This window comes from Salvelinus fontinalis, chromosome 3, assembly GCF_029448725.1.
Source record: "Salvelinus fontinalis isolate EN_2023a chromosome 3, ASM2944872v1, whole genome shotgun sequence".
Lineage (NCBI taxonomy): Eukaryota > Metazoa > Chordata > Actinopteri > Salmoniformes > Salmonidae > Salvelinus > Salvelinus fontinalis.
Window position 1 is genome coordinate 7,853,119 of NC_074667.1, and position 26,421 is coordinate 7,879,539.

General features: G+C 44.5%; 4 protein-coding genes across 4 annotated transcripts; 1 reads left to right on the top strand and 3 right to left on the bottom strand.

Annotated features, from left to right (window-relative positions):
- Positions 1-181: 181 nt before the first annotated feature.
- Positions 182-3,121, bottom strand: LOC129837782 (THO complex subunit 4-like). The gene is made up of 6 exons (XM_055904228.1): positions 2,726-3,121; positions 1,389-1,544; positions 1,130-1,277; positions 940-1,009; positions 633-828; positions 182-469 (listed from the first exon to the last, which is right to left on the bottom strand). The coding sequence occupies exons 1-6, from the start codon at positions 2,957-2,959 to the stop codon at positions 455-457; spliced, it is 819 nt and encodes a 272-aa protein (XP_055760203.1). The 5' UTR covers positions 2,960-3,121; the 3' UTR covers positions 182-454.
- A 399-nt stretch (positions 3,122-3,520) lies between these two features.
- Positions 3,521-6,014, top strand: LOC129837801 (anaphase-promoting complex subunit 11). The gene is made up of 3 exons (XM_055904247.1): positions 3,521-3,625; positions 3,837-3,956; positions 5,657-6,014. The coding sequence occupies exons 2-3, from the start codon at positions 3,848-3,850 to the stop codon at positions 5,800-5,802; spliced, it is 255 nt and encodes an 84-aa protein (XP_055760222.1). The 5' UTR covers positions 3,521-3,625; positions 3,837-3,847; the 3' UTR covers positions 5,803-6,014.
- A 1,209-nt stretch (positions 6,015-7,223) lies between these two features.
- LOC129837792 (protein phosphatase 1 regulatory subunit 27-like) lies at positions 7,224-9,801 on the bottom strand. Its single transcript, XM_055904238.1, has 3 exons — positions 9,002-9,801; positions 8,561-8,711; positions 7,224-8,138 (listed from the first exon to the last, which is right to left on the bottom strand). The coding sequence occupies exons 1-3, from the start codon at positions 9,231-9,233 to the stop codon at positions 8,009-8,011; spliced, it is 513 nt and encodes a 170-aa protein (XP_055760213.1). The 5' UTR covers positions 9,234-9,801; the 3' UTR covers positions 7,224-8,008.
- Positions 9,802-10,358: 557 nt separating this feature from the next.
- On the bottom strand, positions 10,359-25,384 carry LOC129837810 (protein disulfide-isomerase-like). Its single transcript, XM_055904260.1, has 11 exons — positions 25,065-25,384; positions 22,946-23,152; positions 20,955-21,088; positions 20,515-20,652; positions 18,882-18,986; positions 18,461-18,586; positions 17,985-18,185; positions 17,219-17,339; positions 16,097-16,278; positions 14,281-14,397; positions 10,359-11,998 (listed from the first exon to the last, which is right to left on the bottom strand). Exons 1-11 carry the CDS (start codon positions 25,201-25,203, stop codon positions 11,930-11,932), a joined length of 1,539 nt encoding a protein of 512 aa, XP_055760235.1. The 5' UTR covers positions 25,204-25,384; the 3' UTR covers positions 10,359-11,929.
- Between the last annotated feature and the right edge of the window lie 1,037 nt (positions 25,385-26,421).

Consider the following 26,421-nt stretch of genomic DNA (forward strand, 5'->3'; position numbering starts at 1 on the left):
TAGTGCCTCGGGCTTTTAGGACTGGTTTCCTGGGCACAGATAAAGCCTAGTCCAGGACTAACATAAGCTCTTTGGAGTATCTACACCAAAATAGTTTTAGCCCATGACTAAACTTAATGTGTGGGAAACCAGCCCATAGTGTTGTACAGACCTTCAACAAGAGGTAGATGCACTGGAACAGTTTGTTTTGTAGGTTTATTACAACTATGCACAAGGAGAAGGGGAGGCAAAGGACCAAAAAAATAATAATACTCCCCCTCAAACCTACAATTGTCCCAAAACAGTACAAAAAGTGTTCATAATATTTAAAAGGGAGTAAAGCAAGATCCAGCCACACATTAAAATGATGCCAAAGAACTGTAAGTGTAAAAGATCTGGTCCATTTCAGGTCCACAATAACAAGCTTCAGATCCGACAGGATGATGAGGGATTCAAATGAGTGCTTCTGGGAATTCTAACTGGTCTCCATCTGCAATAAAAAGCAAGTGAAAATTAGGACCGTATTCCAGCTACAAAGATAAAGCCACTTGCATTGAATAATTTATATTTCTATACTTTCATACCGTTGTCAATGTAAATAAGATTTTTTTCTTAACTGACTTGCCTAGTTAAATTTGAAAAATAAGATGTACCTTAGCATTGTAAGCATCCAACTGGGCATCCAGCTCTTCAGCAGACAACTGCTGCGGTTTGCCTACACCACCACGTCCGCCTCTACCCCTGCCCCTGGAGCCTCTGCCGGCCCGCCTGTCTCCACCTCCCCGCCTGTCTGAGAAATTGGGGCGTCCAATTCTGTCTCTGTTGAATCCACCACTGCCTCCGTTTGAACTGCAAACAGATTCAAAGACAATCAATGAGCTACAACTGGTATTAACTAGATTTAAATATATATATAACATCATACATGACAAAATAAAGAAAGCTTATAGAATCACATACCTCTGTGATGGTCTTCTCTGGTTATCGTCTCGAATTTGTGACGTGACATGCTGAATGCTCATGGCGCGGCCTGTGAGCAAAAGGAAAACAAGATTAGGCATCTTTGTTCAGAAGAGTTCATCAATGACTACATTTCATGACAAACAAGCTTCAAAATAATAGCAATCAACTAATTCAAATTAAAACTCACCATCGAGTGGTACATTGTTGTACTGTTTCATGGCTTTGAGTGCATCAGCCCTCCTCTCAAAGTGGACGTCAGCGGTTCCCTGGCTGCGGCCAGACCGGTCATAGTGCACAGCCGCTTTCTTTAACGTACCGAATTCCGCAAACAACTCCTGGAAAAAACATAACACATTAAGAAACATGACCGGTACAATTCATGTTTAACGTCAAAACGGTTTGGCGAAAAGGCCAACATCTTTGTAGCGATTGACTGTAGAAATTACCTGGATATCAGCGTCAGAGACACCAAAGTCAAGGTTTGAGACAAGGAGCTTGCCGCCAGTCTCCACACCGCCACCTCCTGCTCCCCCACCACCAGCATTACTGCTGAAGCCACCTTCGAACATGTCGTGTTGCCATTTGTCCGGCAGCTCTCTGGGCTGAAAAGGTACAATGAGAAAAATGCAGCTGCTGACTTCTGGTTCCCCTGCTCCTGCTGATCAGACTGAGCACATTTGAGTCAGTTCCTTAGGCAGGCAGGGGAATCTTGCTTCATTACTACCATTAGACACATTGGTCTATGGTGGATTCATGGTCAGTTTAACAGCACACATGATTTAATAAAAACAAATATATTAATATAGGAAAGAACCAAAACTACGCTAGTAGGACAGATGGCAGGACTTCCAACTCAAAATGGCTCCTGTCCTACAGGTGGTTTGAAGAATGTGTAGGTAATTAGAATGGCAGTGCAGGCAAAAAAACTGACTTGAGTGCGATGGCAAGGACAGCATCCAGATTCTGCTTCAACTCCAAGTGTAGAAAAAGTCCATCCAAAGAAAAATCCTTGATTCAAAACGTGTTAAAGTCATTTTGACATGTTCCCTTAACCGACCATGGAAAGTTCAATAAAGTTCTTTGGGGTGTTGTGCTTTGCAGTCTGGGTCAAAATATGAAACAAAGAAAAAAAAAGAAAAACTCAGTTGACTGAACATCCATTTTGAGTGTCGCCATTTTGTTAGCTTCGTTGCATAAAACAGTCCAATTCTTGATAATTAGACAAATCTTGAACTTAATTTAGGGCCAACAATGCGCCAGTCGACAAATGTGATTAAGAAATATGGACTACTAAAAAACCCACGAGGTACACGTTAAACAGAACAAAAGTGAATCTGGGGCAGCTCGCATTCACACTACACAAACAAGTGTTAACTAGCTAGTTCATGAATGCGGATCAACTCCGTTTTGAAGTGGCCCACGAGGGTGAACATGTTAGCTAGCTAGTTAACGTTCACTCCCAGAAACGTAGGACATGACCAGTAACATTCAATAGTGCTGGCTAGTAACTGTTTGACCTGAAGCGGGGAAATGCAATGTAGACCATGGGCCCACAAACACGACTTCGTACGTCATTAAATGAATAACCGTTTCCGAACAGTGGTTTCTTCTTTGAGTTGTGCCCTATAGCGCACTTCCCGTTGATAATTCCACATCCATCAGCAACTTTGTGAACTACCTGGTACGTGTCGCAGCACATTTAACAAGATCAGCTAAATTATTTAACATTCGTCGTCGTCGCCTCTGCCATGCCTCCTTTTTCTGTGATCCTCCGTGTTCCTACCCTGCTGTATGGCGTGGGTCTGCTGTCACTTCGGTCTCCACTGAAGTTCTGTCGACTCCTCATGGGCCCGGATCCGCCGGTCCGGCCTCCAGAGCCAGCTCCACCGGGTCGGCCTCCACTCCCACCTCGACCCGATGATCCTCGGCTGCGGCCTCCACGATTTCCGCGGCCACCTCCGCCTTTCTTACTTTGTTGAATAATGTCATCCAAAGACATATCCATCTTATCAGCCATGGTGGCACTTGTCGTATTAGAGATCAACAAATAAATGGAAAATGTACTTTATTAAGAATGACGCTTTTGATAGCAAAATCTAGCCGCTTTCCTCGGTGCTGATCAATGGCGAATAGCTAAAGTTTGAGTGACGTGAGTGGGCTTAAAATAATTGTAGTAAGTGACGTAAGTGTATTCTTACTACCATTTCCGTTCGATTTTGCGCTTCTTTCACCACCAATGTCCTCTCTGCTGCTGTCTAGTGCCTCTATCCAGCATTGCAATCACAAAGGTACCGTTGCAAATAAACCAAAGGAAAGTACGAGACAGGCTCCGGAGTGGCGCAGCGGTGCATCTCAGTGCTAGAGGCGTCACTACATACCCTGGTTCGATTCCAGGCTGTATCACAACCGGCCGTGATTGGGAGTCCCATAGGGCGGCGCAAAATTGGCCCAGCGTCGTACGGGTTAGGCCATCATTGTAATAAAGAATTTGTTCTTAACTGACTTGACTCGTTAAATAAAACAAATAAACATCTCTCTGGATGGCAGTATTGTACCTCTTTTGAAATACCTATTTGTATCCTCCACAGGCGTGGGTGGCGATATTTTCCCCGATTCGAGGATGTGACGTTAAATGTGTCGGAACTCTCAGGAAATGTTTTGTGTCTTCATTTTAAAATCGAAGGTAGGATTTTAGTATTGCAATACATTTGCCATGTTACTTACTAGCTAGTTATTAGAAATGTCAACAGCGAAGTAACATCATGTGGTGCACCAGCTTTCTAGACGAGCAAACATTAAATTAACTACTGTGTATAGCTAGCTAGCTACTAAGTTAACGTGAGTAGTTAGCTAGGTTAGACACCTTGAACATTCATACAACGTGTGCCCATCAGGTACACGGGAGATGAAGGTTAAAATCAAGCAGTGGAACGGCGTGGCATCCTGGCTGTGGATGGCCAATGATGAGAACTGTGGGATCTGCAGAATGTCTTTTAATGGCTGCTGCCCAGATTGTGAGTTGATATAAAAAGCTGCTTACTAACTAACTACTGAGTTATTCGACATGTCTCATCACCATTTGACTAACTCCCTGAAATGAATGTATGCACAAACTCAATATGCTTCTTAGTGCATGTACATTGCATTCGGGAAGTTTCCAGACCCCTTGACTTTATTCCATATTTTGGTAAATTACAGCCTTATTATAAAATGGATAAAAACATGTAAAAAAAAATCCTCTGCAATCTACACACAATACCCCATAATGACAAAGTGAAAACAGGAATAAAAAACCAAATGCCTTACTTACATAAGTATTCAGACCCTTTGCGATGAGACTTGACATTGAGCTCAAGTGTCCACCTGTGGTAAATTCAATTGATTGGACATGATTTGGAAAGGCACACACCTGTCTATATAAGGTCCCACAGTTGACAGTGCATGTCACAGCAAAAACCAAGCCATGAGGTCGAAGGAATTGTCCGTATAGCTCCGAGACAGGATTGTGTCAAGACAGATCTGGGGAAGGGTACCAAAAAATGTCTGCAGTATTGAACGTCCCCATGAACACAGTGGACTCCATTCTTGAATGGAAAAAGTTTGGGACCATGAAGACTCTTCCTAGAGCTGGCCACCTGGCCAAACTCAGCAATCGGGGGAGAAGGGCCTTGGTCAGGGAGGTGACCAAGAACCCGATAGTCACTCTGACAGAGCTCTAGAGTTCTTCTGTGGAGACAGGAGAACCTTCCAGAAGGACAACCATTTCTGCAGCATTCCACCAGTCAGGACTTTATGGTAGGGGCCAGACAGGAGCCACTCCTCAGTTAAAGGCACATGAGTTTGCCAAAAGCACCTAAAGGACTCTCGGACCGCGGGAAACCAGATTCTCTGGTCAAATGAAACAAAGATTGAACTCTTTAGCCTGAATGCCAAGCGTCACGTCTGGAGGAAACCTGGCACCATCCATACTGTGAAGCATGGTGGTGGCAGCATCATGCGGTGGGGATGTTTTTCAGCGGCAGGGACTGGGAGACTAGTCAGGATCGAGGCAAATATGAACGTAGCAAAGTCCTTGATGAAAACCTGCTCCAGAGCGCTCAGGACATCAGACTGGGGCGAAGGTTCACCTTCCAACAGGACAACACAGGAGTGGGACAAATCTCTGAATGTCCTTGAGTGGCCCAGCCAGAACCCGGACTTGAATCCTATCGAACATCTCTGGAGAGACCTGAAAATAGCTGTGCAGCAATGCTCCCCATCCAACCTGACATCGCTTGAGAGGATCTGCAGAGAAGAATGGAGAAACTCCCCAAATACAGGTGTGCCAAGCTTGTAGCATCAAACCCAAGAAGACTCGGGGCTGTAATCGCCGCCAAAGGTGCTTCAACAAAGTACTGAGTAAAGGGTCTGAATACTTATGTCAATGTGATATTTCTGTTTTAATTTTTTTATAAATTAGCAAAAATGTATAACCTGTTTTTGCCTTGTCATTACGGGGTATTGTGTGTAGATCTTAGAATACGGCTGTAATGTAACAAAAAAGTCAAGGGGTCTGAATACTTTCCGAATGCACTGTATGTCTATCGATGCCTTCATATCTCAACGGTTATGCATACATTGTCCTTTGATATCACGACGTGTTCAACGTTGTGACAGCATGGACACTTATCCTCTATTGAGGGGAGACCTTTCAGCAACAATGTCTACTTTCCAGGTAAGGTTCCTGGAGATGACTGCCCGTTGGTCTGGGGCCAGTGCTCCCACTGCTTCCACATGCACTGCATCCTCAAATGGCTCAACTCCCAGCAGGTTCAGCAGCAGTGCCCCATGTGTCGGCAGGAGTGGAAGTTCAAAGAATGAGCTCATCCGGAGAACGTCCACTTGAATGCCCTTTCAAAGACTGAGACTGATGCGTCACAATCAGAGGATTGTAGTGTTTCGGAATACATATGCTTCTGTTTTTTGTTGTACATTTCCAGCTACTTTGTTTTTCTCTGAGGCTGTCAAAGTTTGTATTCTGTGGAGGGGTGTGTGAATAACAATGAGTGTGAATAAATGTGAATAGGATTTAATCTTGAGCTGCTACTGATTTACATTTAAATATTGTGGTTTTCTCAAACTCTGTATTTACATTGAATGAGTAACTCTCCTCTTTAACAAGCTGACCAATGATTCATCAATGCAAATTCATTGAATTGGTATCGATAGCCCCTGAGATTTACAGTGTACAAAACTTTAGGAACACCTCTTTCCATGACAGACTGACCAGGTGAATGCTATGATCCCTCACTGATGTCACTTGTTAAATCCACTTCAGTGTAGATGAAGGGGAGGAGACCGGTTAAAGAAGCCTTGAGACAATTGAGACATGGATTGTGTCTGCGTGCCATTGAGGGTGAATGGGCAAGAGGGTGCCAGGCGCACCGGTTTGAGCGTGTCAAGAACTGCAGCGCAACTGAGTTTTTCACGCTCAGTAGTTTCCCGTGTGTATCAAGAATGGTCCACCAGCCAAAGGACATCCAGCCAATTTGACATAACTGGGAAGCATTGGAGTCAATGTAGGCCAGCATCCCTGTGGAACGCTTTCGACACCTTGTAGAGTCCATGCCTGACAAATTTAAGCATTTGAGGGCAAAAGAGGGTGCAACGCAATATTAGTAAGGTGTTCCTAATGTTTTGTACACTCAGTGTACATGTCCTATTGTTTTGACAGTCAGGACCACGCAGAACAAACCAAAAGTGGAGCCCCACCCGAAGTACATAGAAACTAATCTCAAACCACTCAACAGTATCAGCTACATACAGCCCACTAATATGTTAGACGTGGTGTACGGGAAACTTCCACTCCTAATACTGATGGGTATTTTCTTGTGGCTAAAGCACAATCCTGACTTGGCTTTAGATTTCCTCAGTCGCCCTTTCCCAAACTCTACTTGTCTCTCTTAATCCATCAAACCAGCACCTCAGCCATTACTCATTGTGCAGAGGCATGGATAATCACCTTCCTGCAGAGAGCTGGTCCAATTAACAAGCGTTAAGTTGATCCCCGGCCAGAGCCATCTTACTTGGAAAGCCTACCAGGAACTGTACCTTGCTTCAATGTTGGAAATGCTTCTCAGTCCACCAAGGTTGATTGGTTACTGTAGTTTGAAATTAAAGTCAGAAGAATACATTTTCTTTCCCTTCAAACAGTTTTGTCAAGTTGATGAAGACCAAATAGATCACCACTAAGTTGTTTTTGTATGAAACGATTTTAATGAAAAAATGTATAAAAATGCAATTATTTACAAAGCCGTGTAACCACAATTGATTGCACACGGTTTCAGTTACAAATGATTGTAAAAGGAATTGTGAACACAATTAGCCATTCCAGTGGTGTTTGCAAAAGTATAGAGGTAAAGCGTTAGACTAACAACATTCATGTGGTACATTTTAGAGTACATACAGTATGCAGGGTACATATTCATGTGCTACATATGCAGGGTCTTTGTTTCAAATTGAAAAGTTGTATGATACAAATCTTGAACTATAAATGCTGTCAGTGAGTAGAGTTGACCTATCACATTGGTTTACTGCGCTGGGCAGTAAGCCCCAAATTCAGTGGCCCTACGAGTCAGAGGACAATGACAGATCCATGTTTCACAACTTCCAAAAAAGCTTTAACACATCAACTATAAAGTAATTAGAAAAACTCATTACCATACTGTTATCTAATTCATTTCAGTGCTGCGTTCACCCTCTATAAAAAAAAAAGTACAAAAGCTCAAATTTACTTCTGCACCTGCAAACAGCATTACAAAGCGATGCCTGCTGAGATTGCCTGGGAGGAGCCCCTTTCCAGCAACAGTTCAGTTCACTCTCAAAGGCAACCATCTACTGTTGGCTCGCTGCCTTCCTCCTACCAGACCAGATATGTCTCCAGGACATCTACAAGAGAGGAAGGGCACAGAATGACAATGTTCTACCGATCTGCCCATTTCATTCCATTGTGGAGGGTCAACCGGGAGGCCTGGGCGAGGAAGGAGACTGAAGTTTCAGTGACGTTTTAAGGTTAGATGACGAGAGCTCAGTCGTCTTCCACACCAAGCAGCCCCTGCAGCTCACGAACCCCGGTGCACTCTGGGTCGATGAGATCGGCAGGTGTCTCCCCACACTCGTTCTCCGCCTGAGGGTCGGCGCCAATAGAAAGCAGGTACCTAGTGGGAGAAGCAGGGGGGGGAAAGCATTAGAGGAATGTGGCGGATCCTCAGCGTAGCTTGCTGCTATTGGCGTATGAGTGATACTCAAAATTCAGCCAAAGCGTGTTTTGGTTCGTCTTCCTTGCAAGCATTTGAAACTGTAAACCGGCAGTGTGAGCTGCGTCCTAGTAACATAAAAAATCTGAATCTTCCCCTATCCTGAATTGCATTGAATTCCTGAACTGCAGGGATGATGCATTGACATGGTATGGCCAGCAGCATAAATACGAGTTAGTCAGAGCATTCAAGGCTTCAAGTTGCTGTTAATAGTACATCAGCTCAAGTCCCACTTGTGCGAGACCATTGACCTATCTTAATGTGTGTGGATAAAAAACTAAAGCTAGTGACTAGATGTGGGTATGCTAGGTGCGTTGACTCACTTGGCAATGTCAGGGAATCCGTCACTGCAGGCCATGTGGAGAGGTGTCCAGCCCTCCTCGTCTCTCTGGTGGACGTCTGCTCCGTGCTTCACCAGCAGCTTCACACACTCCAGGTTCCCAGAGAGGACAGCCTCATGGATCGCTGCCATACCTGCAGCACAGTCAATGGGAATGGATGGCAAATAGCATCAGTACAGGTTCATTTTAGGGACATTGAAGGGAACACTCAATGATCAGTTTATACTGAGGCATTATTCCATTACTGCATGTTCCACAGAGACAAGTCATTGCATCAATACTAGAGGGATTATAAATGATCAAGTCTTTGGAACTGTTACGCCCAGTTGAAATCTAACCAGAGTCTGAAGATACTTCTGATGCTTCAAGCTCTTGAATGGATTAAAATGGTTTCCATGTTGTCCTGATTTCATGGTGACTCACCGGAGTGGTAGATGGTTTCCAAGCTGACCCTCCTCTTTCTGATGAAGAGTCCGATCCTGTCCAGCTCGCCCTGCCGGACGTAGTCCTGGAACACAATGTCGTTGGGGAAGTGGACGCTGCGAACTGGTTTGATCTGTGGAGGAGAGTGGGTGCAAGAAGTGCTGCTGGATTCCTTAGGGCCATAAGCCTTGATGCCCATGGACTGGCAGACTGGGTCCTGGTAGTACTTCATCCGTATGAAAGTGTTCAGGCTTGCTCAAAGAAAAAGAAAAATCTGTTGAAAATCTTCAAGCCTTTTTCAATGGTAAAATTATAAAGCAGAAGGCAGTAAGATTATTGAATTAAGATATGTCCTTCAAAAAAAAGGCCTTTCCTCTTCTGTCAACGTCTCTCGTGGTGCAGTGTCCTGTATGTTTCAGACAGCGGGGCAAGTCCTGTTCTGAAATCCAGGGCCTGCGTATAGACCTCTATATACTCTCTGCAGGGCTATTTTAGGTTCCGTCACCTGACAGGTCAAGTTCTAGAATTGGATGAGTGACCCTAAGAGGCGGGACCCTCCTACCATAAGCACTGGACGCAGCTCATAGTGCCAGCCATGACAGTAGCAGTAACCACAGCTTCTGTTTTCACCCACAGCCTATTAGACCCACTCCCCCCCACTTTTGAACTTGACCCCTCCAGCTCCCAGATGCTCACCATTCAAGATGCATGACAGCCACTGGTCACGCACCACCGAAGGGGGAGAACCTTCTCGTAAACAGGACATAGAAGCCAATGCTAGGCATCTGGCCAAGTGTGTGTGTGTGTGTGGGGGGGGGGGGGGGGGGGGGTCATGTGTAATGACTGGGCTGTTGAAAATAGCAATGTTGATAAAGCGTTTCAATTAGACTTCGGCCAATGAATCTGTCAGTCATATACTATGCATACCTTTAACATTACATAAGTGTAAGTCAGTCAATTTGGCTTTAGTTTGGTTGTCGTGGGAAATCTAATGCAAGAGACTAATCCAGTAAGCATGACTTAAAAATTGGCACTTTTTCTTCATTGAATCATAGTTCCAGACAGGAGTACTTACTGTCCATGTGTTATAACCATTAGAAGCATTGGGCCCTAGTTACAGCCTATTTCAAATACATTTATTGGTTACATACGTTATTGCGGGTGTAGCGAAATACTTGCGGGAGCTAGAAGCACGGCTGCCCTATCTGTCAGCGCCATCTTAATAGCATAAGTACTATTTACTGGCATACATATGTTATCATGGTAGGCAATCCAGTTGAGATAGTCTCCCTTTAAAACTCCACAGTATTGATATTTTGAAGCAATGTGCTAAAAAAGTACAAGAATAAAAGCCAAGTTATTTTTCATATTTTTTCATATTTTTATTTATTTGGCCACCAGTTTTCACTTTTCCACGTCAAATTCAATGTGATGGAATGCGTTTGTTTCTAAGTCATTTCCCCCACCCCCTTGAACAGCTGCTGTTGAACCTCACCCCGGTCTGCCCTACTCAACCCCCCCATCCCAGCCAAACATCACAAAAACATTCACAACCTTGTCCCTGGGCGTAAGAAGAAGAAAAAAGCAGACTCACACACTTACACACCACCAGGCACACAAACAGCTCCATGGGGACAAGAGCGTCAGTTAGAGCCAAAGCAAGAGGGATGGGGGCAGTACAGGGCTGTTGCACTGTTCCCCACCTCCCCAAAGACAACCAGGACAGAGACCGCTCTCAAGAGTCCCAAAACACAGTTCCTTTTAAGTATCCAACCCTTCCCACAGTAACCATGTGGAATCTGACGGCATAAACACAGTAGCCTGGTCTCAGATCTATTTGTGTCGTCTGGTCAAGACTATAGGAGTTGGCGAGACTGCACAAACAGATCTGGGTCCAGGCTATGAACACAGTGATACAAACAGAAACTGTCCTGGGCCTCCCCACAAATCCCAGGTTTAACAGAGTCAGAGGGCCAACTCTACCCCAGCTTAAAACTTTAGCTGGGCATTACTGGTATACACAGATTATTTAATGACAGATTTTAAAAAATATATATTGAATGAAAATACAATTAAATAAAACAAGCTAATTCCAAAGTATCTTTTTTCTTTCTTTAAAAAAAGTAAGTCAGTAGCCATGCTGAAATGAGGGAAACTGAACTGAAAAGCATGATTTGCAGACTTAGAGGGAATAAAGGCAGAGAGAGAGAAGAATACAGTGACCCTCAAGATTGGTCTCAGCTACAGATGCATATATTGCTTTCCAGGGGCCTCTGCTACATGGAACACATTGCTTCTTTATTTTGTTACTCTTTACAAAAAGACAATAGGATGGCCCCAAGTCCCCTGAGAGATCAGTCCATACATCCCACCATATAACACCTCTGGCCCTCAGAAAGCCTAGCAGAGGAACAAGAACATAAGCAGCCCCCCCCCCCCCCCCCTCCCCCAATCCCAAAACTAAAAACCAGCTACACCACAAAACTGCACCATCCTCACTGCGGCAGACTGGGGGAAAGTAATTCGACAAGAAATGACAGGTACATAACCCAATTTGTGGATCCACCTGGATATGTCAAGCACAGTATCTTAATGCCATTTTTAACATTTTGGCAATCAACGCCATCGTTTGATTGATGTGGAACGTTGGTAACGAAAACAGCCGTTAAGACCACGAGGTGCCGTTCTGCTCTGTTGAGTTCCCATGACAAGGGGACAGACGAGTCCATGTGGTCCAGCGGGAGGGAGAAAGGGCATGGAGGTTGTCGAGGTGGCTTCAGGAGGGGGGCTGGCCGAGGGTCCTGCACACATCTGCAGACTGACTGAGGAGCAGTTAAAGGAGAAGTAGTAGTGTTCACAGAACAGGGGTGGAAGTGATGGTGGTTGGTTGGTAAAAGGGGTGGGGGTTCGTCTCTCCTTCGCCGGGTCTTATAACTCGTCATGGTCGCCACCGTCGGCGTCAGAATCACTGTCCTGTTCGTCCAGGTCTTCCATATCCTAGGAGAAGAGAGGAGAGGGTCTTTAACACCTGCCTGGAGGAAGCCGCTCTCTGAGTCTGCCCTGACTGGGCATGCAGTTCTTGGGAGTAGAAAGCTTGGATGCTATACTGAACATTGTGGTGGGAGGATACTACGCAGCTCATTTTGTGTGGCTGTCCTGACACAAACCATATATGCTCAAAAAAAAAAGGAAAAAGGGCAACATGACATGCTTGAAAGGTTGTTGGAGAAACATATGTACATATGAAAACAACCTAAGTACAAGACATATGTGGGGCACTGAGGTTGAACTGAAATGCCCTTTCATCACTTTTGGCAGACCGCATGAACAAATACAGCATGGTAACCTAAACAGTATGTCATTAAAAATGAATAACACTTACTGCTTTTCTAACTTCGTATGTATATACTGCATTGTAGACAAGGCATATCCTATTTAACTAGTGCTGTACATATACTATTCTTCACATATCCATTTATCCAGCCATCTACACACAGTGCATTCAGAAAGTATTCAAACCCCTTTAACTATATTTTGTTACATTACAGCCTTACTCTAAAATGGATTAAATTGTTAGTTTTTTTTCAACAAAGTACTGAGTAAAGGGTCTGAATACTTACATAAATGGGATTTCAGTTCATTAAAAAAAAAATTGCAAACATATCTAAAAACCTGTTTTTTGCTTTGTCATTATGGGGGGGAAATTATGTACCAGTAATCTATTTTAGAATAAGGCAGTGATACAAAATGTGGAAAAGTCAAGGGGTCTGAATACTTTCCGAATGCACTGCACATTCTATCCACGTTGTCTATACATCAAACACTTTGGACTCAGACATTGCTCATCCTAATATTTATAGATTCCTTAAATCCATTATTTTACCTTTTAGATGTGTGTATTGTTAGATATTACTGCACTGTTGGAGCTGGGAACAAGCATTTTACTACATTCGCAATAACATCTGTTAAATATGTGTATGCAACCCAAAATTTTTTAAATGACAGTCTTGCAAAGAAGCCATTCAGTCACAGCTGCCGGGGGGAGGGATACTGTTGACTGAGGATGTGGGGGTGAGGAAGGTGGGGTTGAGGATATTGACTTGCACGTTCGGACATGAGGTCTGGTCCCAAGGGAGAGCCTGGTAAACAGCGGCGACAGCTGCAGTGGGCATTAGCGACCGCAGTCGGGGAATGGTCTGCAATTAGACTTCTGAGAAGGGGGTGTGGTAGGTGGGGTGTGTGGTAGTGGGATGAGGGCATTCAACTAGTTTGAGCTGGATCTCCAGTGGGTTTTGGATGCAGGCCCTGGTCTTAGCACCCAGCTAGGTGCCAGGGAAGGAGCGAAACCCCAACCACATCTCAAAAAGCCATTAGGCTTTTATTTTATTTTTTAGAAGCATTAGATAGAGATTACTGGCTCTTGTCATTTGGCTTCAAAATGGAGAGAAAAATCCCATCATTCCCTTGTGCAAGAAGTCTTGGATGATGGCATCATAAGGAACATGATTCAATTTCTCAAAATATCTTACTCCGTTTCGTGCATTACTTCATACACCTGGGCATTAGGGAATATCCTGGTATAAATTCTATTAGTCAGAATTATTACAATCTCAGGTCAGGATTTTGAGTGGGTAAGGTTTGTCATCTCCATCATTGATGACAGACATGGGCTGCTGGACTTATGACTGTCTCTGCCCTAATGGGTCATGTATTGAGCATGTCTGTCTGGCTGTGCTTGAAGACTGAGTTTATGGAAGTCTTCGTCAGCTTGACCTACATCTCCACTAGACCCAGTGTCCTCCAGGTTGGATTGGAAAGTGAGATGGGGAAAGACACCAGACTTCAACACTGACAAATAATACGTTTCTGGGGAGAATTCAATTGATCAGGATGCGTTGCACCAAAAGTGAAACGTCCAACATTGCTGCATTCTCCTGCCCTGTCCAGCAATGCATTACTCTTACTGGATAGGGGTTGGCTGTAATTCAAACGCATCATTTTTTTGACACTTTGAAAGCGGCCTTGAGCAACATTCACATTTCAGCGTGCACTTAGCATACGACCGTGTAAAAAAATAAGTAATTGTGAAAAAGGTGGGCGTTTTCAGATCAAAACGGCAAGTAAAACAAATGGGCTTTGAAACGGTTTGCACAATTTCATTTTGACCGCATAGCAATGCCTTGCGGTTTAATGCAAATCTGTTATGCAAACATAATTGTAGTGTCTGCTTAAGCATGAAGACAAACCGTTTATCATACCAATCCAAGGCGTGTACTTACATCAATCCCCTCATCCTCCTCTCCTTCCTCTCCAGCCGGTGCTCCTCCATCCTTGCCTCCGCTCTCCAGGAACTTGGTGAAGCCCTCCAGTGTCCTCTCACCATTGTAGTCGACCACCTGCATGGAAGAAAATCCCATGCATCAAATTTCTATAGGGATTCAAATACAAATGGATCATTCTCCTCTGCTTTTTCATGAGAAGAAAATGCTCTAACCAAGCAAGACTGACTGCATGCACCACCAACTATCAAATGTGGCAAAATTGGAGCTTTAAAACCCCAAGAAAGTCCAGTGGTCCATTTGTCAAATAACTACTGAAATCTTATCCAAATGTCTAATTATTCAAATCAACCTGTGGGGTCACTCAACAACACGTGCTAATTTGAATCTGGAGCCAATAACCTTTCAGGCCTCCAGCCATGTTCAGATCTGTACCAATGAGCAGTCAAGAGGCGATACACAACTATTGATGGATGAGAGAAGGCCAAAGGTGTGTTGTTTATGGCCCTTCTCGTTTATAGAACCAGTTACTATAGGACTGGTCTTGAGGACAGTCGCAGAGCTCTGCCTCCAGACCCATGTAGTCTTAGCCAGTCAGTTAATACAGAGCATAGCGAGCCAACAGACAGAGGCAGAGCCTGGGGCTACTCGTGCAGCTGCCCCCTTCCCTAGCCATCTCTGGCTCTGTCACAAGGAGGAATGGCTCAGGGTCAGGGTTAACCCCAGGGCTCTTCGCAAGGGGAATACCAACACAAAGCTCCCGATTAAGGCTGCCAGCCTCTTCCAGGAAGCTTTCTGTAGTTGACTGCTATGGGCTATAGTTCAGTAGGGTGTCTAGCATGCCTCTGGGGGGGGGGGGGGTCTTTAAGCGCAGATGTGCATTATGTCATCTTGAGACTTGTTCTGAAGTGGTAAAATCTTAACCCTAACCACACTGGTAAACCTATTGCCTAACCTGAAAATAAAAAGCATTTTTTTAATATAGCCAATTTTGACATTTCAGCTGGCCTATCTAATGGGAAATGCTCAGCTCTGCCTCCAAGACAAGACTCATGACAATAAATGCCAACCTGCTCTTTAAGAGCTGGGGTGAGGGTCTCAATAGGATCCCAAGAACGCGAGGGCATTATCGGGCAGCCATAAAAAGAGGGGTTGGGTAGAAGTGGTAAACACCACCACAATGGCAGAGTCACTCAGAGGGCCAGCAGGCTTGGGTTTCTGCATGTGCGGCTGGCGCTGCTAAATCAACCCTCCTAGTGAGTGTGACAGCTACTTAACCTGATCATAATAACCGCACACCCACCTATAATGCTGTGAAATGAAAGATGATATTTCAGTAGGGTGGATGGATGGGTGGGTGGCCAAAAGCCATGCTTCTGAGATGTTTACCGAAAGAGTCAAAGCCCAGAATGGTTGTGCTACTAACCGACGGGGGATTCAATATTTCTCTTGCGAGGGCTTGGTTTTCAAAAGTGAGACCCGTGCTCAAATGCCAGGCAATTTAACGCTGGCTATGTTGGGGAAATAATCCAATAAAAAAAAAAAAAATGGTAATGTTATCCAAAAGTGGAATTAGACCTTGCCAATTCCAAAATGGGGTTGTAGTGATGCAATAATCTCATCACATTTGGGTATATAGCAGAGCCCCTCCGTCTCACCACAAACTCCATCCCCTAGTGTGGGACAGAGGAACTGACCAGCCGAAGACCATGTCAATGAAAACACTGTCATGATATACATTTGGGAGTCAACTGCCAACAGTTACAAATGGCCTGCTAACACTGACAGACATTCCACCTCTTTTCAGTAGACTTACCTTGTGCTCATCGCCTGCGGGGAAGAACTTGAGTGTGGGGAAGCTGTGTACTTTGACTGTCTCGATCTCGTTGGCTGTGGAGTCCATCTTGGCCACGACGATATCGGCGCTGTCCTGGTACTTCTCTCCCAGTTTGGTCCAGATGGGGTCAAGCTGTTTGCAGTGGCCGCACCAGGGTGCATCTGCAGTGGGGTGAGCAGAGGAGCAGTCAGGGATATGAACATTTTCATGTCCCATACAAGCTTATTGATCATCACCTGAATGCGTAGGCTGGTTATTGTATTGCATGATGTTACTTTCCCTTCCATCTGTATCCACAGTAGAAGTATCACGACATTGCAACAGCATGAATATAAATACTCACTGATGCACAGACACACCTGCGTGGAAAACATAATGCACAGCTGTATCGGATCATTTAATACAATGGAAAGTGACAGGAATAGGGGAATGGCTTGCCAACGGCCCATTAATTCAAGCCTGTGGGCTATAGTTGCCGAGGTTGGCAGTTAATTTTACGACAGCTGTGCCTCCCTACAATGCCATCCTGCCCCGGCAACCCAAACACTGGGACACTTCAAACATGCAGAGAGAGCATGGCACATGCGCCCCCAGCTAATCGCCCTCGCTCCCCTCAACCGGCTAGAAAATACCCTCCACAGTCGTACGAGAACCTGACTACCCCCCACGTCAGTGACCGTAAGCGACATTATATTAAAGCCCAGGGATGGAAAATTCCTCACTCTGGCTCACCACAACAGTGGAGGAAAGTTTAGTAGTTGTGAGCTATAAAATCTTCTCCCGGGACTAAATTTATCCCAATGTTTCCTTACTCAGTCTTGGGTTACACATCGATTCATGTGGAGGGCTGATGGAATGATCTTAGGTCCCGGTCTCTTGTACATCTGCTGGGGCTTAGCGCAAAGGTGCATCGCCAGGGCTAGGAAACAGACTCCGGTTTCAGACTCAGGATAGCTTCCCACCTCCCGTCCTCCCTCCACGTGGGCGGTGTAATCAAAAGAGCGCACCTCAAAATATATCAGGGCCATCGACCCCTGAAAAGTGAGCCTGTCGACCACCTGGGGCTTACATATGGTATTGATGAGAGAGGGTAGTACTTACAAAACTCAACGAAGACGTTCTTTTTGGGGTCGAAGACGACCTCCTCAAAGTTCTTGCCAACCAGGACTCTGACGGGGTTCTTGTCCCAGTCTTCAGGGATGTCCTGGCTCATGAGGTGGGGCTGTGGGGGGGGGGGGGGACACACGAAGAGGAGAGATTTACAATGGATTACATGACTTTTGCAAAACTAAGAATGAGCTGAATTATGTTAGTTCCAAACGAAGCAACACTTGATTCCCAAGTCATGAGGCAATCTCCTATAGAATGGGAATGATGCAAAACCTGCACAGGGCAGATACTCCCTCACACCACTAAAATAAATAGAGTCTAACCAATACTTGCTAGTTCAGGTTTGTGATGCAGGCCCACAATTGGTTGTCTCCCTAAAAGTCCTAACTGGCACTAAACCTTATGACCTGACAATTGTCATTTGTAACACTTTCTGGCACAGCATGTTAGCCTACATCTGCACTTTCAAGCCACTGCCATTGACGCCCAGCCATCGAGGCATGACGACTGCACTGTAGTGACCTAACAGTAAGAGAGACTGGTACATCAATGTCTACAGTAGGGCACGGCTGTTCTCACCGTCTAGGCTGTGGCCTACTGTACTGAACTTATCAGCAGTCAGGGGGCACCCCAATGATCTAGAAAGCCCAGTAACAGCATAACCCTGTAATCTGAGTAACACTACGTCCTAAAACACACACACAGAGCATGTACACTTGGAAAGTCTGTAGTCGTTGTTAGGCCAACACACACACACCTTGAGTTTTCCCTCGGTGAAGAGTGTGCAGAAGGCGACGATGTTGTCGGCAGTGATGGCCTCGCTCTTGGGCCTGTACTTGGTCATCTCGTCCTCCAGCGTGATGAGGCGGATGGCAGGACACTCCTCCTTCTTCAGCCCAAAGAACTCCAGGATGCGCTGGTTGTCGTCCACCTCGCTGTCGATGAAGATGAACAGGATCTGGGGGAGGCGAGGAAGAGGATGAAATACGAGGCTTATGTATCTAGCTTTTAGTCTAGGTAGGTATTCTATGTACACTCCAGTACAGTCTCAATGGTACATACCGACACAGTGCTGCACACTTGCAGTAAATGACTTTAAAGGCGCTGGATAAAAAAAGAACTCCCTTTCTCATAATAAATAGATCAGGAATAACGAGCACACTGCCTTTACTGGAGATAAGGGACAATGAATGAAGGTCGTCACTTTGAATCCGTTCAGTCTGGTCCACCCACCTTGCCCTTGAATCCCTCTGATGCCTTCTTGAACTCGACCATTTTGTCGTTGAAGTCGGCGGCAGTCTTGGGCACGAACATGAGGATGTGAGACTTGATTTCTCCTCCGAAGATCTTGGGGGCGGTCTGCAGAGAAAACAATGTCATGAAGCACGAATGTCATACACGGGGAACAAAGCTCAGGATATAAAACGCTTGTATTAAAGTTGTTGGAAAGGCACTGAAGGTTCTCGTGACAGCCGTCATAGGGCCTTGGTGAGGAGGAGGCTGTCGATAGATTCTGTAGCTTAGTGTGACAGAGGAGAGAGTTCATCTGGAGAAAGGTGTCTTTTCTGAGTGCTCGAGTGAGTGAGTCAGTGAGTGAAAGGATATTTGAGAGCACGTCGGTTTCAGTATCAGCGGTACGAAGCACGGCCATTACCTGTTCGGTAAACTCGATGACCAGGGGCAGCTGGTTGGCCTTGATGAAGGCCAGCAGGTCAGCCTTGCTCAGCTCTCCGTCAAAGGTGTTACGACCCTCATCGAACTGTAGAGGAGAAGAAAGAAGGAAACATTAGTTGGAAGCCAAACTCGTTAATACGTCACCAACTTTCCAGTTTAGTCCCATTTTATTATATTCTGCCTGTGAACTCCCCACAACCCAAACAGATTTACCAAACAAGCTCATTTGAATCCCTTTGGTAACACCAGCTGAAGGAATCAACGTTAGGCTAAATGGGGTTTTATTGAGTGTTAAGAATAGCAGTACAGTGCCGGTCGGCCCTTACTGGTACACAAAGGGAAAGTTGGGAGACCACAGGAGTGTGTGTGTCAAGGTTGAATTACACACACACACACACACACACACCACACAGAGAGAGAGAGAACGCAGACAATAGTGGGGTAGTATGATGACTGATGAGCAGGGGGCTTACCGGGCGATAAGATGGAGGAATCCCATCTATGTCTCATTAGAGATGGAGGGTTAAGCCTTTAAAATGACAGGCAGAAATCTAATGAATTGCGACGTGTAAAGGCCTGCCGTTAAGCTGGCCCTCCCTGACCACTAAAGGGCAATGATATAAAAAAAGTAGGATAAAAAATTATTCTCAACAGATAGAGATGGAAACAGGTTGACAAGTGTGGTCTGGTCTACTCTTGTCCAGCCATGAAAATCCAAAGGCTTTTGGGTGGCATCTGTTTTCAAATGTCAGATGGAATCTTACTTCTGCTGAATAGGAGCCAAATCCTAACTTGAGATCTAACACACATTTACTCCCATAGACATCGGTGCCTTATTTCTCAAGTTTGATATTCAGCCATATGCCTCATACTGGAAGACTTTCAGACCATGTTTGCAACTACTCAACCCAAACCCCCACTAGCGACTGGCTTCTTTCCTTGTTGACCAGTGATGACTTATCAGGTGAAAGGAAGAATGTATTTGACATAACGTCTGATATCTATGAAAAGGCAGGAATGTGGCCATAACATGTCGCATAACAACTAATGGAAAGTCCATGTGGACTGTGACCTAGCTCAGCCCAGGTCCGTTTAATCTGACAAGATGTGGCTTGGCTTCGAAATACAGCTATCCAATTACCACATCTGGTCCTTTTAAGTATCATTGTCATTTGAGGGAGGGGAGAGGTTTCAGACCATTACATGTCGGAGCCAAATTTAATGACCAGTTGACCTTCCCTGTAAAATCTGAATGAAGAGGAATCCCTCATCTTGCTATTACCGGGGAAATGCTTGTTCAAATGAGTGTTCAAATTCCTTCCTCAAATTCCTCAGACAGAGACTTGAGTATGAAGGAAGAATCTCAGGGGGGCTATATCAAAGAAAATAGCTTGCCCCTTCTTTTGAACTGTAAAGCACTGCACTTTATTTTAGAGACCAGCCAATGAGACTAGCAGGGAAACACTATGACCTAATACAGTGGCTGCCACTAACCCATCAGTGATCATCTAGGCATGTCTAGCTCGATGATCATGGTTACACCATGATCAGGGTAGTAATTTTGAAAGAGATGCGTGATTACGTCATAATGAATCTAAGTATTCGCTCCGTACCTTCTTGAAGAGGACCACGCCATCCTTGGACACATCGAACTTGGTGAAGACTGCGTCGTTGGAGGTGATGCCGAACGGAACATCATCGACGGCCTCTGCAGCATTCAGGAAAGCCTTGGCTCCCTCAGACTCGACATCCTGGAAGACGAAGAGACGCTTAGCTTAGATGCCATCATACATGAACCGTAAGACTCATTAATGATTAACACATGCCCATCTAAGCCTTAACTCATTTGAACTGTGAGAATGATTTGTATGTATTTTTATTGAAAATAAGCCAAAACCATTGATTAGTACTGAAAGTGTGAAACATCTAGCGGGAAATGGGACTTAGTTGGCACTAAACTTTCCTTCAAAGAATTCCTACAGATTGACCTTGTAGTAGCACAGTGATCTTGCGCAGCTAGGCCAAAGTAGTAGGTCAGAGGTCATCGTCTCACCTTGAAGAAGCCGATGACTGCTACCTCGTTGTCGGCGATCATGGACTCCACCTCGGCGACCTCCCCCAGGGTGGTGGCGGCTGGTCCAGTGCGCTTCCTCAGCCAGTTGACGATGTCATCAGCCTGTCTGCCAGCTGCAGGAAGGGAACAACAGTTCTAGTAAGTCACTATAGCAGCGTTCAAACATTAATAATGTATGAGATTGATTCCCTACTTCCATTGTTTATTGTACTGTAATGTATTCACTGAGCAGACAAGGTTGGCCATGGTAAACAATACAAGAGAATGGCAAGCCTGCCTTCATGTTTCCTAATCATGTACAGATCAGAGATGACGGCAAGGGCAGACGCAAGGATGCATTTTGAATATTGGAACAGGGCCCAGGTCCCATGAGCAGGGCTGGCTGAATAGAAACTAATGCTACGGGCCGCCACGGACAGATCAAACAATGCTTCAGGGTGAACAGGCAGAAAAGCAAATTTACTCTGCCACGACAGTGGTGTACTTGAGTACACACAGCTACAAGTATTGCTACCATTATTCTACTTGAATAGTCGTTATGAGGGACAAAGGACCGTTTAAGACCTCTCATTTAATAAAGTATTTCTTAACTGATTCGGTCACACCAGCCTTGTTACTGGCAGACAAAGGAAAAAGGTAGCTAGATTAGTTTGCCCCACCCGAGAAGACTTAAGCTCTCTAAGAACCAACATGTCCCAATTAAGTGGACTGACTCATGATTAACCTGCACGTAATTCCAAAAAGAGCCAATGACGCAACAGCGGAGCAACACCGCTGAGTGACGCTGTAGCCAGGCCAGACAGACACAGCTGGAGAAGGGATACTGTGGCCTTGTGAGTGCTCCGCTTTTAGCCCAGAGAGAGCGAGTGCTGGAAGTTAGGGCTGCCCCCCCCCCCCCCCCCCCCCCCTTAAAAAAAGAAAAGAAAACGCAGCCAGTCAGTGAGCAAACGTGAGGAACTGCACATTGCCTGGCTGGGGGGATGGGAGGGAGAGAGCATGGATAGAATGTGTGGAGGAGGGAGGGGCCCCTTCATTTAGTCACAGTTATATGGGGAAGAGTGAATGGGCCATTGGCTAACACACTTGCCTGATAAGATCACATTACCAGCATAAGAAAAGGCAATACTTAGCGTCTGAGCCATCTTTCAGAAAATAATTATCTAATTATACACATGATCTATGCCTGATGATCATAACCGGACTACATGACACAGCTTATCACTTTGTTGGTAACAGTTCTCCCAGTCCCTGAGGTACTTAGGCATTGAGTAATTAGGTTGTTCCAGATTTAGTCGTTGAGATCAATAATTTACAATAGAATCATTTGGCAGTTGATAATCTTATTTGATATAATTGGTTATTTGAAAATCAAAAGAAATTTAGGGTAGAGCCTTGTCCAATTGACTTGAGAAAGTGAAAAACTGGGCTAAATTTGTAATGGCTATCCAAGTACAGCCCAGTTCTGCCTATGGACTCAGTCCACGATCATGTCAAGCGCAGTATATGGTGTAACTAGGGCTGTGACGATTATGGAATTTTAGGTAACGATTAATTGTCATGCAAAGACACGTTGTCACAATTTAAATTTTTATAAAAATAAAAACGGTAGCTTATAGACCAATGCATTATAGGAAAATGAGTTACAACATACCTAATGAAAACACAGCTTTCGTGAACCCCCCCAGTCTGAAAAGCAAATGGTTTTGACCGCTTGGAACTTTTGGAAATAAAGCTTCATCCCGCACGTGACATTCTGCTCATAAAATTATTAAACTTTATCCACTTCATGTAAAACGAACTGCTATTGGGTGAACTACATCTCCTTAAATATGAAGTTGAACCCCATCCCTTCTCCTGAAATTAACGGGGTACGACGATTCTGATTAGTACTTTCTTTAGTTCACAGTTATTGACGGTTATACGACAATCGTGCCAGCCCTAGCTGTAACATACACCACTCCACTACTCACCAGAGTACTCTTTGGGCGACTCCTTGTCTCCCCCCTTGAAGAATTTGATGGTAGGGTACCCCCGGACACCATACTCCTGGGCCAGTTCTGCCTCCTCTGTGGCATCCACCTTGGCCAGGCGGATCTCTGAGCCCTCTGCCTTCAGCATGCTGGCAGCTTTGGCATACTCCGGGACCAGGGCCTTGCAGTGGCCACACCACGGGGCATCTGGAGAAAGAAGGAAATCGTAGAAATAGAATTAGACCACACAGCTTCAGAGCCGAGAGATTCACACCGACGGGTGAAGTAGATGCAAATACTGTAGTGACTCTGTTGATATACTACGTTATACTTGCGTATTTAGAATTTCCAGATAAGTGAGCAAAACATTTACTTACAGTAGGCTATTTAGAGGGCGTGGAAAAACCTAATCCGGCAAGTTAGTTTTCAATTAGCTTACTGAAACGACTAGTCTTGGGCTATAACTAAAATAGTGAAAACGTTGCCTGAGAAGAGGTGGATTTCTAATCTGACTTCTTATGGAGGACATAGAATGGCTTGTAAAGGTTCTGAATGTATGAACCCCATGAAAAAACCCATGAAAGTTTGAACAAACTTAACCCATTGACTGCCTGTGATAGTGTGATTAACGGGCCTTGAGATGTCAAGAAATCACCATAAGCTTGACAAGTCTATTAAGCTTGGTTTTAAGTTCAAAGACCAAAGGATATTTCCTCAAATTATAAAACAGTCCTACAGCAATTACTTTAACTAAATATTATGTTTATCATAGTTTCAAAACTTAAATAAAAATGAATTGGTGCGTTTTCATTGCAGTGTTTCTTAGTTTCAGTGGAGAAAACCCCCAAGTTCCATCAGCCAGGAGAGAAACAAAAGTTGAACAGATGATTGAACTTTGAAGTACACGTCAACTGAGAATCTCATCTAACCCTTCAGGTCCAGCCAGTCCGTGAGACACGTGAGCGAACAGTTTTTAGCCCTCCCCCACGTCGCTCATTGGAATGTCCGAGTCGTGGAGTTCTCCGATTGGTCTGTAGGCTTGTCAGCTAAAAGTTCAGAATAGCTCAGAGTTTGACAGTTGTAGCAGGACCGGCCTGCTAGTAACATCAACACTATTTATTAAAGAAACCCATTGCACTTAAGAAAAAGTGGAAACAACCAAGTTCATAAGCATTGAACAAATGTGTCGCAAAACCACTGCAGCAATTTATGTGAATGTCAGTAAACGTACATCAAAACTCAAAGCTCCTAACTGAAACCGGAGTAGAAAGTCTGCATGACCAGGAAACGATATCTAGCAATCGAAACTCAAGTGGTGAATGAATCAAACCATACACGTCACTCTAGCAACTAATGGAGTCTGCTTGATGTATCCACACGACTGAATGGTGTCATCACTCAAGAGATGCTTTGCATGCACTGTTGCACATCTAAATCGTGCATGAAGTATTCTCTCGAGGGTACACAGAAGCACAAGCCATCCTTTGTAAGCTAAACAAACAATAAGCTGTAGTCACGTTTATAAACTTCTAGATCTATGAAGCAACCAAGGCTGGTAAAGAAACCGGCACTTTCACCAACAAGAGAGGTCACAGACGAATGTGACTCTCGGTTTTTTATTTATCAGTCCTGTGACGGCTAGATCGGGATTCACTGAATGTTCAATTTGCCTGTGTGCCAGGTACACTAGCTAGATAGTTAGCTAAATGCAACAAAGTCCCGTACTAGTGAGGTTAATCAAAATGTGCAGTAACTAGTTACCTAGTTAACGTCACTAGTTACAGTTAGCTAGCTGGGAATGACATTGCCTCAAATTCCTTCAAAATATGTAACGTTACTACTTGAAATTCAACGGCCAACAGTGCAATCAACAGTTAATGTATGAGACAGGCCTAACGTTAGTTAGTGAAATTGGTCGCTAACGTTTGCCCAGATAAGAAATCAGGAACGCTAGCTAGAAGACGTTGGTATGCCATTCCACCTTCGCCGTAACTGAAGTGAAGCTGATAACACAGCGGCAAGCGAACTCCGCTAGCTAGCATAGATGCGTGAACAAATTAGCAGGCAAGCAAACAAGTTATGTTGTCTAAGCCTTTATATGATCAGGTAGTTTACTTACAGAATTCAACTAGGATGTTTGGGTGAGCTTTCAAAGCCTCCTCGAAATTACTTTTCTTCAGCACCAGAACATCATCTTCTTCGCCGATATCAGCCCGGCTTAAAACCGCCAGTGTGCATAGTAGGAACAACTTCAACATAGTTGCTGTAGACTGCGGTTTCTTACAGAGAATGTGTTCGTGCTACACGTGAATGGGCTACCGACTGAAAGTGGTGTATTTATGTATTTTCTCGTCTTACAGTTAGAACTGTATCTTGTATGTTGTGTCTACCGCTACTAACGTCGTGGCATTACGCGCAGGAACCAGAAGGGTCAGCCGTAGTGCGCAGGCGCATTTATCAGCTTGAAAGCTGCTCGTGTTGAATTGTGACTGGACCACAGCTGAAGGTACCTGGAAGTGAATCCAATTTGTCAATGGATGTGTATTGAAATCGATTGCAATTCTTTGCGGTCACATTCTTGCTGATATTTCCGAATTGTTAACACGAATAACTAAAATGCCTTAGAATGAAGGCTTAAGGTTTTATGTAGAAAATGTGTTGAAACAGTATAATATTCATGAGAGGAGATGGCAGATGGAATGGCGAATGATACTTTGCCGGTTATTAAAGACTGCAGTACATTTGTTTTCAGTTTGCATATTGTTTTGAAATTCGGAGTTTGCTCGACAATACCTCTTCGACATAAGGTTCTAGGATGATTATGGTGATAGAGAGCAAGGTACAGAATTTATTCCTTCAATGGGGAAATATTAAGGGCGCTATATGGTCAATTCGTCATCTGCATTCGCCATGCAGCATTTACGGTGATACAGCCTCTGCAAAAGTCAGGACATTCATACTTCTTGCGCTTTGCAGAGCAGCATGGAGCTGTTGTGAAGGAAGTAGTCAAGGAAGTGATTTTGTCTTTATACAGGACTTCCCGCCCCCACCTACAGTCAACCAATCATGGCAATGCTTGCCTTTGGAGGCCCGAATTGCGTCTCACCCTCCACAACCACATTTTTCAGATCAAGCATAAATTGGCTTTAAGAATGCCATGAACTCGACATAGGCTGTATCCCCTTAATAATGCAGATGTCAGGTTGAGCATGGAGCGCCTTTAAGGGGCCGTCTTAAAACTGCAATCAGCCAAACTTGGTGTTTACAGAAACACTTAATTGTCTCAAATGATCTAGAGATCTTAGTTCCCCCCCACAACAATTCTATTTTTTAATGATTTTACATTAATATTTCTTGTGATAGGTCTAAATTTCAATAGCTCACTGTCCATATGAGCTATAGATCTGGACAAATGTGGTTGGTTCCTTGGCACCCCCCCAATGTTCCCCCCCTTTGATTTCCAAAATTATATTTAT

Coding starts and splice junctions, on each gene's coding strand:
- LOC129837782 (XM_055904228.1), bottom strand. CDS start 2,959: ATGGCTGATAAGATGGATATGTCTTTGGATGACATTATTCAACAAAGT. Junction 1,545..2,725: donor GACCCACGCCATACAGCAGG/GTAGGAACACGG, acceptor GTACCTTTTCAG/CCCAGAGAGCTGCCGGACAA. Junction 1,278..1,388: donor TCTCTGACGCTGATATCCAG/GTAATTTCTACA, acceptor TGTTTTTTCCAG/GAGTTGTTTGCGGAATTCGG.
- LOC129837801 (XM_055904247.1), top strand. CDS start 3,848: ATGAAGGTTAAAATCAAGCAGTGGAACGGCGTGGCATCCTGGCTGTGG. Junction 3,957..5,656: donor TAATGGCTGCTGCCCAGATT/GTGAGTTGATAT, acceptor TCTACTTTCCAG/GTAAGGTTCCTGGAGATGAC.
- LOC129837792 (XM_055904238.1), bottom strand. CDS start 9,233: ATGAAGTACTACCAGGACCCAGTCTGCCAGTCCATGGGCATCAAGGCT. Junction 8,712..9,001: donor GGAAACCATCTACCACTCCG/GTGAGTCACCAT, acceptor ACTGTGCTGCAG/GTATGGCAGCGATCCATGAG. Junction 8,139..8,560: donor GGATTCCCTGACATTGCCAA/GTGAGTCAACGC, acceptor TTCTCCCACTAG/GTACCTGCTTTCTATTGGCG.
- LOC129837810 (XM_055904260.1), bottom strand. CDS start 25,203: ATGTTGAAGTTGTTCCTACTATGCACACTGGCGGTTTTAAGCCGGGCT. Junction 18,987..20,514: donor GCGTGGTCCTCTTCAAGAAG/GTACGGAGCGAA, acceptor TCTCCTCTACAG/TTCGATGAGGGTCGTAACAC. Junction 14,398..16,096: donor CCGCAGGCGATGAGCACAAG/GTAAGTCTACTG, acceptor TCTTCCATGCAG/GTGGTCGACTACAATGGTGA.